The 15,832-nt window shown below is 41.5% G+C and overlaps 1 protein-coding gene and 1 long non-coding RNA gene across 7 annotated transcripts in view; both read right to left on the reverse strand.

The window, feature by feature from the left end:
- Window positions 1–15,832, reverse strand: part of nfia (nuclear factor I/A) — a 266,171-nt gene that overhangs the window by 164,432 nt on the left and 85,907 nt on the right. For all 6 annotated transcript variants that reach the window (XM_074636630.1, XM_074636631.1, XM_074636632.1 and 3 more), the window contains one exon: window positions 4,245–4,773. In XM_074636630.1, the coding sequence (XP_074492731.1) occupies window positions 4,245–4,773 (529 nt within the window). The remainder of the gene's footprint in view (window positions 1–4,244; window positions 4,774–15,832) is intronic.
- Window positions 8,726–11,307, reverse strand: LOC141768372 (uncharacterized). Its single transcript, XR_012594061.1, has 2 exons — window positions 9,874–11,307; window positions 8,726–8,781 (listed from the first exon to the last, which is right to left on the reverse strand). It is a non-coding gene; the product is annotated as an uncharacterized LOC141768372 (long non-coding RNA).

Genomic DNA, 15,832 nt, shown 5'->3' on the forward strand with positions numbered 1-15,832 from the left:
TCGCCCAGGAGACCGCTGTTCGTATCCCGTCTGAAAATAAGTCAACATTTACTTATTACAATCATGATGTTTTTTTATGAAGTCCAACAAAGTAGTTTTGTTGCGTTTTTTGATTTGTTTTGTTTTAATTTACATCGTTAACTTTGTGTTTAAAACTGTTCAAAAGTGAGACCATAATCCAGAAGAAAATATGTTTCCCGTGAAATGTAACTGAGAATTAAGTTTAGTTGTATGGGAACGTCATTTTGTTGGAGACAAGGTTGCTCTTTAAACAAGAAGGGAACATTGTATTTAGAAGCAGTTCTGGAGCTTTCAATCCTATAACATGATCTTCTTCAGCAGATGAAATTTAATAATTTGTTGTGGATTTCAATTTCATTTTTTTCTGAGACTTCTCGTCCACAGTAGCTTAAAAGACGAGTCACTCAACTTCTGCATGTGCTGATGATCATGTGATACGACTGAAAGGTCCAAAACTAGCTACTAAACAACAAAACTAACTATTAAACAACAAACTAGGTCTGTCCCCAATACCATGTTTTGTGCTTCGACGCTTCGATGAGAAACATTCAAAGGTGTCAGTCTGTCTCCATCTGGAGACAGTGCCGCTGCTGAACTACTGTACACACATACACCTCTAGACACAACAAACAGCCATATCTGTCTGAGTATAACTAATAATAATTCATGTTGAATATGAATAATGAATAATGTTGTGGGATTATTCCTTATTTCATGGACTATTTGGGAATTTATACTTTATTATTACATACTTATATAAAAAAAAAATTGGACTACTGATTTGGAGGTCGATTACCATGGCAACGGTTTTGAAGCTTCAAAGCATTTGGGTCAGCCCTACAAAAAACAGGACTTTCAACTATGGATGTGCATTCCAAGCAAAAATACTATTCGAAAATCACTGGGAATTAGTCGATTACTATTCCAAAATTGCGCATCTAAGACGGAACGAATAGTCGCATAAACTATTAAATTTTTTATAACTTAACGACTATTCGAAAAAATCAAAAATCATGACCCATCCCTACTTTCAACCAGAACAACGCTCGTGTCCCAAAGTGTTGATGAGTTATTTTGAAGTTAGTTAGTGACATTTGTGACGTCTTTTCTGTACTTATGTTACGTTGTTTACGTACTTATGTACTTATTTTAAGTCCAACCATGATGTTTTTCCTAAACCTAACTAAGTGGTTTTGTTGCCTAAACATAACCGCGACCATTTCACGGTAACGACATGGCGTTGAATGACACGTGAAAAGCCGCTTCACAACGGTAAGCCCGTAGTGAAAAGCCTAAAATGCAGGCATATAAATGACACACAAAAGGCTTAAAATACAGGCTTATAAATAACACACAAAAAGCCTCAAAATGCAGGCGTATAAATGACACGTGTATAAATGTATAAATGACACGAGAAAAGCCTAAAATGCGGGCGTATAAATGACACGAGAAATGCCTAAGATATGGATGTACAAATGACACAAGAAAAGCCTAAAATGCGGGCGTATAAATGACACAAGAAAAGCCTAAAATGCGGGCGTATAAATCACACGAGAAAAGCCTAAGATAGGGGCGTATAAATGACACGAGAAAAGCCTAAGATATGGGCGTATAAATGACACAAGAAAAGCCTAAGATAGGGTCGTATAAATGACACAAGAAAAGCCTAAAATGCGGGCGTATAAATGACACAACAAAAGCCTAAAATGCGGGCGTATAAATGACACGAGAAAAGCCTAAAATGCGGGTGTATAAATGACACAAGAAAAGCCTAAGATGCGGGCGTATAAATGACACACAAAAGGCTTAAAATACAGGCTTATAAATGACACGCAAAAAGCCTCAAAATGCGGGCGTATAAATGACACAACAAAAGCCTAAAATGCGGGCGTATAAATGACACGCAAAAAGCCTCAAAATGCGGGCGTATAAATGACATGAGAAAAGCCTAAAATGCGGGCGTATAAATGACACGCAAAAAGCGTCAAAATACGGGCATATAAATGACATGAGAAAAGCCTAAAATGCGGGCATATAAATGACACGAGAAAAGCCTAAAATGCGGGCGTATAAATGACACGAGAAAAGCCTAAAATGCGGGCGTATAAATGACACGAGAAATGCCTAAGATATGGGCGTATAAATAACACACAAAAAGCCTCAAAATGCAGGCGTATAAATGACACGTGTATAAATGTATAAATGACACGAGAAAAGCCTAAAATGCGGGCGTATAAATGACACGAGAAATGCCTAAGATATGGACGTACAAATGACACAAGAAAAGCCTAAAATGCGGGCGTATAAATGACACAAGAAAAGCCTAAAATGCGGGCGTATAAATGACACGAGAAAAGCCTAAGATAGGGGCGTATAAATGACACGAGAAAAGCCTAAGATATGGGCGTATAAATGACACAAGAAAAGCCTAAGATAGGGTCGTATAAATGACACAAGAAAAGCCTAAAATGCGGGCGTATAAATGACACAACAAAAGCCTAAAATGCGGGCGTATAAATGACACGAGAAAAGCCTAAAATGCGGGTGTATAAATGACACAAGAAAAGCCTAAGATGCGGGCGTATAAATGACACACAAAAGGCTTAAAATACAGGCTTATAAATGACACGCAAAAAGCCTCAAAATGCGGGCGTATAAATGACACAAGAAAAGCCTAAAATGCGGGCGTATAAATGATACAACAAAAGCCTAAAATGCGGGCGTATAAATGACACGAGAAAAGCCTAAAATGCGGGTGTATAAATGACTCAAGAAAAGCCTAAGATGCGGGCGTATAAATGACACACAAAAGGCTTAAAATACAGGCTTATAAATGACACGCAAAAAGCCTCAAAATGCGGGCGTATAAATGACACAACAAAAGCCTAAAATGCGGGCGTATAAATGACACGCAAAAAGCCTCAAAATGCGGGCGTATAAATGACACGAGAAAAGCCTAAAATGCGGGCGTATAAATGACACGCAAAAAGCGTCAAATGCGGGCATATAAATGACATGAGAAAAGCCTAAAATGCGGGCATATAAATGACACGAGAAAAGCCTAAAATGCGGGCGTATAAATGACACGAGAAAAGCCTAAAATGCGGGCGTATAAATGACACGAGAAATGCCTAAGATATGGGCGTATAAATGACACGAGAAAAGCCTAAGATATGGGCGTACAAATGACACAAGAAAAGCCTTAAATGCGGGCGTATAAATGACACAAGAAAAGCCTAAAATGCAGGCGTATAAATGACACAAGAAAAGCCTAAAATGCGGGCGTATAAATGACACAAGAAAAGCCTAAGATAGGGGCGTATAAATGACACGAGAAAAGCCTAAGATATGGGCGTATAAATGACACGAGAAAAGCCTAAGATATGGGCGTATAAATGACACAAGAAAAGCCTAAGATGCAGGCGTATAAATGATAAAGCTTCAAATGATGAAGCCTAAAATGCGTTATCTTGACAGGTGCAAATGTTGAACTATTTCTACGCCTTCCTATGAGATCGGGTTGATGTGCTTGTAACGTTAGCTAATGCAACCTTTTGATAGAAGTAAATAAAGCAACAGATCTTTGGACAGATTTCATCCCCAATCCAACTGGAAATTAGACAAGAAGCTGCAACAAAACAGCTCACACCTGGAAACATGTAGCTGACATTTATAAAAGGTAAGCCAGCTTCAACATTGACATTACTGTCAGTCAGCTATCTTTCAACTTTGTAGACTGTTTGCAGGATTAACGTTAACGCTCTAGATGTTCAGTAACTGAATATCACTACATGAATCTTTTGATATGAGTCATCAGTTGAGAAGACCCAGAGTCGAGTCCAATCACTGCACTTTGTTTCCTTTTTTAAAATTGTTTTAAAATATCTATAGATAAGAAAAAGTATGAAGCAATGAACCACGAGCACACGACAGATGAATATACCGAAGATGAACTGAGAACTGATATGAAGCCGGAGGCCAAGCCGCCTGCAATAATCTCACACGTTTCAGTCCCACATTACAGAATGAAACAACAACAGGACTGTGGAGCTTCACATGTCGTGTGTGGTTGGCGTGATGTTCGCCTCAGTTGTTCATCATGTTTGCGGACGACATTCATCACGTGTAGACTCACACACTCGAGGTGCTGCAGCTTCAGCAGCTCGGCATCACAACACACACTCTCAAACACAGACACACAAAGAAGAGACTCAGGGACTTACCTGCGTGCACGAAGTAGGCCAGGTAGAGATCAAGCTCCTTGACTGAAACTCCAATGTGATGCGGCTGCACACACAGGGTGGGGTTCGAACACTGAGGAGACTTTACCAGCCTCTCCCCGTCAGTACTTTCGAGGGGAATCCCTTTGAATAAAATCACCATGACCAGGTCCAGCCTCCACACTTTGTCCGCCTGGCGCAGGCAGTCGATCCTCCTCATCTTGCCCTTCTGGTCGGGGTTGGACAGCACGCAGCACGGCGGCTTCTTCCCCGTCACCGTCAGCACAAAGTCCTCCCTGAACTCGGGCCGGATGTCCTTGCGCAGTTTGGCCAGGAGGCGCGACGCCCACTTCTGTTTGACCTCGGGCTTCTCGCCGAGCAGCTCGTCCTTCACGGCGCGCTCCTCCTCCTTGGACATGCGCTTCTCGTGCTTCTTGAAGTACTTCCTCTTGCGGGCCTGCAGGTTGAACCATGTGTAGGCGAAGGCCCGGACGTGGGGCAGCAGGGCTTCGATGAAAGGATGGAATTCATCCTGAGGGACGGAGAGGAGAAGACATGCGGTGAGAGGGTGAATGCAACAATCAACCCCACATGCAACAGTTTTCCTCTACAAGTAGAGAATCATCTTATTCCACTCTAACAGCATCACATATATATTGTGTATCATGGTCCATCTATTCATGGAAGCTGTATCCTTCCATCAGACAGAAATGTGTTGTAGCATCACTTTAGACTCAGCCGAACATATCTGGTATCTATGGAAATATTTGGATCACCTCTAGACTTTAAAATAATATTCTATGAGTTTGAACAAAGTTTGGCTGCACAATATGATTTTGTAATGAGCAATAAAACTGGAGATACAAAACTCTTGTTTTCTTAAAAGATGCCAATGTGCTGAGATCACTTCAACACATTTTCAGTGACTTGAAAGAGAAGAAAGCAGAGAAATGACGATGATCCTATTTAGGAAATTGTAGTGCTTTTAGATCAGTGGGAGAAGGACAGGAAGGAGAGAGGAAGGAACAATAAAAAGGAAGCAAGGATGAAAGGATGGAAATACACAAGGAAGGAAAGGAAGTAAAAAAGAAACGATGAAGGAAGGAAAGAGGGAAGAAAGAAGAAAAGAAGAGACATAGAAAGTCAAGAAGGCAGGAAGGAAGGAAAGGGGGAGGAGAGAAGAAGAGTAGAAAGCATAGAGGGAATAAAAGGGAGAGAAGAAGAATGACACAAAGAAGGAAAGGAGACTCGGTCCAAACCGAGTATATGTCTGGATGGTGGATGGTCAGTCTGTGCATTTGTGGCTAAATTGTAACTGAAATAGTTAGGGGTGTTACAAATATCAAAAAAATTGAACTTCACAATATTATGTTTTGTGATACTGTATCAATTCTCAAAAACACTGTATCGCCTTTTAATTCATAGTTTACATGCAAAAATTGCATTCACTTTTTTTACTCAGATTTCATGCATGTGGGGGTGTGTTCTTCATACTATGACACTTTTCCTCAAATTAGATTCAAAACAATCGCAATATATCGCTATATATCGTAACCCCTGTATCATGAAATCCTGATCATATCTCCAGATTCTTTCCAACACACAGCCCTACGAATAGTCCGTGGTCATGTCTATGATGTTAAATCCAGCGGTACATGTCACCAGGTCCGTCGAGGACACTAAGGGACACGCTGCTCCACTCAATTGGACGTTCGAGCGGTGACGTACCCGATGGTTGAATGCACCTGATTAGTTTTCTGCTCGCCGTTTCAAACAGGAAACAACATGGCCGCCTGCTCATAAACTTTCTGTTATTCCGTCTCAACAATCCACCAAAATCTACTTCTGAAAACATTTTAAGCGAGAAACAGGCTCTGGTTTCGTTTTAGAACCATATGTAGATCACCTAGTTTGACAGCTTGGTCCAAGTTTCGTGAGCCGGAAGCTGGATGGGCTCATTTGCTTAAAGGACTGTTCCCCTTCTTTTCATTTTGAGAAACGGCCAATGAGGAAACTCCAACTCTCAGCCGACCAATCGTGTAACTTCATCATTCAGTCAGTCAGTCAGTCAGTCAGTCAGCGACATACTTTTGCATTTCTAGGGCTGACCCTCTGTGGTCCAGACACAAAGAACAACAAGAAGAAAACCAGGAGGTAAAGTGTGAAGAACAGAAGGGGTGAAGAAAGTGTTTTCTGGAGTTTGTCTGTTGGTTTCAGGCTGCAGCATCATCTCTCTCTCTCTCTCTCTCTCTCTCTCTCTCTCTCTCTCTCTCTCTCTCTCTCTCTCTCTCTCGGGGCCACACAGACTCTTCAGTGTCAGTTCAGCCTGTCTCGCCTCTTTCTTGGCTCTCAGGCAGGAATGTGGGTCTGTGGGGGTCTGTAGGGGTCTGTGGGGGTCTGCCAGCCACACCGACCGACCAGAATCACACCAACTAAACGACCAAGCAACCAACCAGCGGCAGCCGAGCGGAGTGAAGCCGCCACAAACACACGAGCTGCGATGGCACCGTGTGGAGGATTATAGGTGTATTAAAGGTGCATTATGTGGCTTTGGGCTGATGAGAGCTGTGCAGTTATTAAGGGTGGGAATGTGGTTAGACGGCATGTCATGGATTAGACCAAATTTGGGGTTGGTTACACCTGCTCTTCCCTCCTCCTCCTCCTCCTCCTCCTCCTCCCAAACCCCAAAAACGACCACAAAACCAGGCTAATCCAGGCCGGCCTGAGCCAGGAAATGAACACATTAGACTGAAAGAGAAAAGAGTCTCTTTACTGCTCGATGTCACAACACACAGACAAGAGGCTGAATGAAATGTCGACAGGAGGAACAGAAACAAACACAACCACAGATCTCACGGCTAAAGGAGGAGTTATAGGCGGGAACAGAACAGAGAAGAGGAGCTTCCAGTTAAAATGTTATTACAGCTTGTTGAGGCGATAAAAGGCACAACGTCTCCATAAACTCAGAGGCCGGTGAGGTGAGCAGCTGTGCTCCAACACTTTCTGTAAAAAATGAAAACTGATGATTTTGAATGTCATATTTCTAGAGCATCACAGCTGAAACTGTGTTTGTTGGGCCCATCCACCTCCCCACCCACCATACGTTGTCTTTCTTGCTTGCTTCATACTACGTCACCAACGATTACCGTTGCATTTATACGTGGATGCTTTCACATTGCAGTTAGTACAGGATCTATGACGTACAAATGACACGCGGAAATCAAGAAAGGCGTACTTATTGCACGCTAAATGCCTTGCGCATTATCGGGGCATTTATACGCCTTTTGGTGTGAACGGGCTGCTCAAATCCAACCTGAGAGACATGTTTTCACCAAAACAAGGAAACCTTCTGTCAGCGTGCCGACATACATAATGGGCTTTTAATTCATTTATTTCTGGTGCAGTTCTTTCAGGAGTTTTCTAGGAATGAGCGTCAGTGTTCTTGAATTAGGTCCAGCACTACATTTAGGAAAAGCTAGAAAAGTCTTGAACTGGGGAACAAGACACTAGTAGGGGTGTAACGATACGTTTTTACAACGATACGATACCATTCAATGATTTGAAATCGATACAGTAACTTTTTTTGTGACTGTGAAATAAATATCTGATACTGGACAGAGCAGGTCAGGATTACTCAAAGTTTGTCTTCAGGGATAAATAAATTATGGATATAAACAAGTAAACAACGATTAATGGCAAATACATACAGCTTTTATCAGAAAATCATAAAAGTGCAACTGCAGGACCTGCTGATTCAGTTCTCAAGATACAAGGCAGTGCAATATTCAAAGGGACTGTTTGTAACTTCTTACACGTATAAATCACCCGGGTCGGTGTCCCGTACGCGCTCGCAAATGCATATGCGCGCTCGCATGTGTGGCTACGCTGTTCAGACAAGACTCCAACACAAACTACACGGAAGCACCAAAACCGCAAAGTTGTATCTAGTGAAGCCCGTCTGTTAAACAGTGTTGACCAACACTAGGATCAGCATTGATTCATGGAGAGACCTTGGTCTGGTCAGCTAACATTACTGCCAAGCAGCTGAAATATAGAGTGATATTGTGCTTTTAGCTGACGTGTGTCGCCTCACTGTTTTGAGCGATGCTCGTTCATGTCTATGTAGAGCGAGCAAGAGTGAGCCCGACGCTGACTTTCGTTTACTAAATGGCCACAGGTGTCACTGTTAACAAGACATTTCTTATTCATACAAACTGTCCCTTTAACACAAAATATAATAAACCAACTTCTATTCAAGTTAAATGAACAGTGGTTTAACCTGCTGCTTCTGTCCTCATTTTCAATAGAAAAGGTAGATCAATAATACAGAGATCAACCGCTGAACATTTTAAAACTATGTTAGACTAACGTTAGTTGAAGTCATTTTCTCTGAATGAAAAAACGACAGCGCACGGGAAAAGCGCCGGTGGGTGAAGCCGCCCTCGTCAAGTGGATTGATAGCACCAGCTCACGCAATGTCCCCAAAATGAAACTCTGTCGACCGGGTCCTCTACCGGGTGAGAGAGCGAGGAGTCCAGTGCTCCGTTTGTCTGCATGCACGCCATGGATGCGCGCTCGCTCTGCAGAGGGCTGAGCTGGCAAACTGGTGCATGTCTGGAGAGTGAACCGGAGTAACGTTTAACATTTCTTTACTAATAAAAGTGCTAAAAAAACACTTTCATATAATGTTTGTCGTCCTTAGATACAAGGTGCAAATCCTTAGTATCCATTACTTCATGCGTTTCAGATCGATGTTATATCGATATACGTCTCCCGTGAAGGACAACTTGCCGAGTACCTATCGATGTAGTTGGATCGTAGGAATATAAATCGATACATGGATGTAGTAGATGAATCGTTACACCCCTACACACTAGTGCAGACAAGATTCCTGAGTTTCAGTACCGATATCAAAAATATTCTTTTTCCAATAATGTAAACATGTTTCCTACAAAACTGTTTCATTTGTTGTCAAATGTTAAAGGTGCAGTGTTTAGGACTTGGCAGCATCTAGTGGTGAGGTTGCAGATTGCAACCAACTGAAACATCTCCCGTGTGCCCAGTGTGTAGGAAAACTACGGTGGCCAGCACAAAAACGTGAATGGCACTATAGAGCCAGTGTTTGGTTTTTCCATTATGGGCTACTGTAGAAACATGGCGGCCGACTCCATGAAGAGGACTCGCTCCCTATGTAGATATAATATTTTATTATACATTATAGAAATAACACAGTCTCACGGCAGTTCGTGAATAGTCACAAAATTGAATCTTGAATATTTGATTTGTGTACATAGACAACAATTTCCCTTTTTTTCGTGATGCTCAGCGCGACTTTCAACAACGTATTTTTCGTGCGTTTTCCTATGAATGTCAAGCAACACGTAACGCATTAGTCAATATCAGCCCCAGTTTTTTCAAAATAAAACTACTTAGTTAGGTTTAGGAATAGATCGACTAGGTTAGGCTTAGGCAACAAACTACTTAGTTAATTTTAGAAAAAGGTTGCAGTTTGAGTTTAAATAACACTGGAAGGGGCGTAACTTCAGTAGAAGAAGAAGAAGGGGAAATTAAATTTGTTCACACTGTTATATTTTACATATTACATAGTACACACAGGCCGAAATACACATACATGCACAAACAGGACCTATATACATTAATGGAGAGATGTCAGAGCGAGGGAGCTGCACAGGCGCCCCGAGCAGTTGGGGGTTTGGTGCCTTGCTCAAGGGCACCTCGTCAGTGCCCAAGAGGCAAACTGACATCTCTCCAGCGACCAGTTCACACTCAGTACTTGGTCCATGCGGGGACTTGAAACGGCGACCCTCCGGTTACCAAGCCAAGTCCCTATGGACTGAGCTACTGCTGCCCCCCCCCGTTCAAAAGTTACGTGACAAATAAATGAACTTTAACTTGTGGTTTCACACAAGACACGAACAGCAGCCTCCTGGGTGAAAGTCCTGTGTTTTTTGACACCACCCATCCACCCCGACGTCCTCCCTTCGCAGCGTCCGCCACTCTTAAACTTCCCGGTTCACAATTATGCGGATTATCTACTAAGTGATTTCGTGCTAACCGTCACGAAAAAAAAAAGTGAAATTCATGTCTATTTACACGAATCAATGCATTCAATTTTGTGACTATTTCACGAACTGCTGTGCAACTGGGCTGAAAGAAAACATACTTATTAATATTATGTTCCATTTCTGCCAATAGATAAACATAATTGTTCCACCCTGGCCCTTTAAATGTGGTCTAAATACAAACAGCAATACAACTTTGTCTAAATAAAATAGTTGGCAAAACTACAATTTAAATGACGAACCACATGATCAAAAACAAATCAACAAGATTATGAAGATGACCCGACATTTGATGTTTTGTGGTTCTGGACAGTCAGTAAAGGATCAAGGTTCAACACTAGGCCACATTTGTCCACATCTGTCCACATTCTGTCTGATTGTTTTACTTGTCTGAAGACAAATTAGACTTCAGTGTTCAATCACGGATCAAATAACTGCATTATAGCAGAGTTTTCACATATTTAATCTCATTTACTGCAGACCATGTGACCATTGGTTTCCATTTATTTCCCTTCGATGATGCTTTTAATTTTGGCAGATTTCTATTTTTCATCTAAGCGTTTTATCACCATATGTTAATAATAAACACATTAAAAGTTGAGCAAGTTTCAAGACTACAACACATTTTAATAGCATATTAAAATGAAATAAATGGAAAACAATGGCTGCCAAGTCTAGATGACTGTTTCTATAATACTTTGGCTCTGCAGTGAAATCAGTCTATGTGATTTGTAGTAAATGTTGATATGACCCTATAAATATTCTTTGTTTTGTCTGCAGTGTTTGGACGGTTGTCTGCGGCGACGCTCGGCCAAACAGAAACAGAAACAGACAGTTTCATCATCGAGAAACGAGGAAGACGACTAAAACGAAGAGAAAGAGGTTGAGCTCAGAGAACACAGACGAACAGAAAACATCTTCATGGAACATTTCTTATTTGGACAAAACCCCTCAGAGGGTTACTGAGCAGGACGGGGTGGAGGGAGGGGGAGGAGGAGGGCCTCCAGCCTCCCTCCCTCCTCCTCCTCCTCCTCCTCCTCCTCCTCCTCCTCCTCTTCCTGAGCCACGTATTGAAAAAACACTTGACTATTCATAGATCAAAGAGGCTCACACACATCTTGATACGTGCAAATGCCTCCGACTGGGGTGGCATGTGGATACTACATTATGAGCCCCCCCCCACACACACACACACACACACTGCAATAGTGACTCCTTAAAGTTGAAAATTGAAAGATACATAAAAGCAAACAAGATACAACAGACAAATAAAACTCTTGAAACCAGCTGATTTCCTTCAGAAACAGGTTGAAATATTCCGATTTTACACATTTGTGCTGCAAAAATGTCCATCTTACCAAATAGTTTCTGTCTATTAATGAGTCTTAAAAACATGACTTATTAGAACGAGTGGGAAGAAAATGGTAGAAACTGGTGTCTGCTGGTCGCTGCATGAGAATCAAGAAGAATTAAATTTGGTTTCATGAAATAAATTGGAATATTCTTAGTGCTCTTACAGCAAGAACCATAATCAGTGGTTTGGTCTACAAAAAACATTGTTTTCGTACGACAAGTGAAACATATTTCAACCTGTTTCCAACACAAATCCCCTTGTTTCAACTACTTTCTATAAGTCTGCTGCACAAGAATCGAGAACAATGAGAGTTAGTAGTACGTCAATTTGAAATATTCCTCCTGAACAGGCAGATTTTCTACTTGTTTTAAGAACATTTTGACATCTTTTCAACATAAATCAACTTCTTTCAAGACTTTTCTAGAGTCATTTTTCTTGATTCTATAGAGCAGCAGTCCATCTTATTCTGTATTTTTCGACATACTGATGATCAATTCTAGAAAAATTCTTGAAACAAGTAGATTTGTGTTGGATTTTATTGCACCACACAGGCAGTTATTTGTCGCTTAGCGGAAGAAAATCAAGATTTAAAGAGTCAATACAGTCAGAAAGGACTTGATAAGAAGGAGATGTTCGCATTTTTACAAGAGATGTTCCAAAACCATTTTTTCCTTCCCCCATGTATGGGTAGTGGATATTAGTTGCCAGTGGCAGCCATGATACATCCAGGGTGACAGCACAGTGAAGGCTACTGTTTTTTTCTTGTTAAACAAGTTGATTTTTTTTCTGGGTTAATAAATGATGGTATCGGATCGGTGCATAAACTGGCATACTCACAGACACCCGATACCAATCTCTGGACGGTATCGAACGCATTTTCAATACTGGTATCGGTATCGGAACAACTAAAATTTTTGCGACTTGCAAGTGTAGGTAAGTTTGGAGTTAAAGGGCGATGTTATTTATTTATTATGTCAAGCATTCTCATATGCAATCCCAAACCAACAATATGTTAAGTCCGTCTCTCAGCTCCAAGCCTATTGGTTCCTACTGAAGATCTTTAAGACCCCTCACAAATATATAGTTTCATGTTTTAAAACGTATCAGTAAATTCCTAAAACAGCTGGTCGCTGTAGTTTTTATTGAACAATCAGGAGGAAATCAAATCAAATGATTGAAACTCTATGTCACAGAGGAAGAAGAGATATCAGGCTTTGATACACGCACAATACTAGATCCATTCACTGTTGCTTTGAGTCTGAATAGGATTTGTTGACAAGAAGAACTTTCACACATTTTGATGATCTTTTATCTTTTAAAAGAACCTCTCAGGTTCAACTTGAGCATCTGGGTTAAATATTTTGAAAAAGTAGTTCATGAGTTTTTTTCCAGCTATGCTGTCAGAAAATCTCCATTTCAAATGTCTGTCAGATTAAACCTTCAGCTCGGAGCTCTCGCACTAAAGAGGAAACTATATCTACAGGCTGTGCATTAGAGCGCCAGCTGCATTGGTCTTTTTTTATATATATATAACATTGTTCACCCTCCCTTGTCAAGGAGTCTGAATACAGCACATTGTTTCTTCTTGGAGACGGTCCAGGCGAACGGGTTTGTCTCCAAAAGCGCCTCCAGCCGCTCTGCAGCCAACCTGCAGCCGCTTTCTGAGCTCTGAAATCTCACTCCAGGACGGCCGAGAACGCCGCCTTTTGTTATTTGTGGTTTCTTTTTCGGAGTGTGATGCGTTTCTGTTTGTGTGTGTGTGTCCTCGGGCGGTTATTAGGACGACGAGCGGCTGCTGGACGGATGGTGTGTTCAGCCTCCACACACACACACACACATTCCACAGTGGATCTGCAGCTCGGCGGCTCTGAATGTTCGTTGCAGCCACATACCAACATTCCTCACAGCCCAGTGCAGCGTTTCAGCTTCCTGGCCCGCTCACACACACCGTCCTCCACCGCCGTTTCACACTCTGTCTGTCGGCCGCAAACAAAATCCCACTTAACAAGTCACTTGGTCTCATATTCAGCCTTAAAAACGCGCTTTTCTGCCAGCGGGGTGAGATAATCCCTCTTGTTTTCAGCCTCCCCTCCACTCAGGAATGTTTTCTGAAACAAAATAAATCCGTTTCTGCATCTGTCAAGAAAATTATTCAAGAAAACTACTGATACGAGCTGATTTATATGGGAACATGAAATGATTGCAGTTTTTTGGGGCTTGTTTTAGAAAAATATAACATTACAGGACTCTTTAACCGGCCTCAGTCTCTTAAAACAAAAGAGAATTCTGCCTTTTTGGTCAGAAAATCAATCTTGTTCTCTGTGCAGCTTCTGTTCTTTCAGGAATAAGAAAAAACGAAGCAGATCACCAGAATCAAAAGAATTATTAATATGAGCTGATTTGTATTGGAAATGTGAGATTATCTCAATCTGGAGGTGCTAATTTTAAGAAAATAAGACATTTTTTGGTTAGGTTTTTTAGAGAATCCGTGCACTGCAAACAATATCCATCTTCACAAGTCTCATATTTGATCGCTTAAAATTAGATATCCGGATTTTTCTAGAAATTGGTGCCAGTATCTTCAAATGAAGACAGAACAAAGCCGATCTCTGCAGTAAAAATGAAGGAAATGACCCTTTAAAGGAGAAGATATTGATCGATTTGTGCTGGAAACACAAAGTTATCTCAACCCACAGACGTTTTTTCAACTTGTTTTAAGAAAACGTGAGATTTTTCAGCTTCTGTAACTCACTAAATTATGTTTTTCACTGTGCTTCCACTTCAGCTCCACATTTCTTTATGAACAAGTCATTTCTTTTCACATCTGGCCTCAAAAAACGTGTTTCTGTTTTTCCAAACAAGTACAAATTCTGCCAGTTGGTCTGACATAATCGCTCCTGCTCCCAGTGCACTTTCTCTTGTTTCAGGAATTTATTTTCAGTCATTTAGTCTGTATCTTAAAGCTGCAGACGCAAACAGACTGCTGCATCTGCGTCCAGAAAACAACATTTACTTTAAGATGATATTTATTTTAAAAATCATCTCATCTCTCTGACAGATTTTCTGTATGAAGCATCACATTTCGCTGGTAAATAAAAGGCCGCCTGGTTAAAACGTGGTGAAGAGGTTTTCAGGCGGACGTGTGATGCGGCTCCCCGGGGTTCTTTCTTCCTCTCTTTTAGGGTCACTCTTTCTTTCAGCGTTTTCCCTCCGAGGAAATCTGCGTTTCTAAACCTGCGAGGGGAGTCCGAGAGCTGGGCCGAGGCTTAGGCTACACGTTCACCCTCTGCACCTTGGTGACAGATGTAATGGGCTCCCAGTAACAGGCCTGTAACAACAACCTCCTGAATAACAGTCATTTAGGGGAGCAATAATGGTAATCCTCCCTGCCGCCCTGCTCCCTCCCCGTCTATTGACACCCACACCGACACACTGAGGGAATTATCGGCGTGTCACCCGGGCTCAGTGGCTCGCCAGCGAGGCCCGACTGAGCCGCCGAGACCTCGCCGTTAACGGCTGGTGATGGAGGAGGAGGAGGAGGAGGAGGACTGCAGAAGCCACAACCGCACAAAACACACTGAGGAGGGAGATTTATACAAACTGTATCTACACACAGTCACACCAGGACTACCGATATCGTCCCTGATATCTGAGAGCCAACAGTCTGAGCCAATCAGAGCCAAAAGGGGATCTGATCCCGGCACAATATGGTAAAGAAGTAAAGGAATATAAGATACATTAGGTCTCAATACAATTTCAAATGACATGAACAAAGGTCAAGATCATTTGTGCTGATCATTTTACGCAGAATGGTAGAACCTTTCTACATCTTATATGAGACCTTTCTTGGTCCTGAGAGGACAGTTTTTATTCAGCTGCTCCTCTGACTCCTGGTTTATGTTTATTAAAACAAATATATCCAAATGAGCTTTTCTCAATAGATTTAAATGCGGTTTGGAAGACGAGATCTGGTTGTGTTTGGAATTCATTTATGGTCAAGGATGGATGTGGATGAAATTGGTTTCTCCAACTTTTGCATGCCTTTCTAAATTTTAATTTCTTTATTCATGTTTTTATCTATTTATTTTTTTGTAGGCCTAGCACTCCTCCTGCTCCTGTGACCACGAAATGATGTAAAGATGAACTTGTTTCAT

Source organism: Sebastes fasciatus, chromosome 5, assembly GCF_043250625.1.
Source record: "Sebastes fasciatus isolate fSebFas1 chromosome 5, fSebFas1.pri, whole genome shotgun sequence".
NCBI lineage: Eukaryota > Metazoa > Chordata > Actinopteri > Perciformes > Sebastidae > Sebastes > Sebastes fasciatus.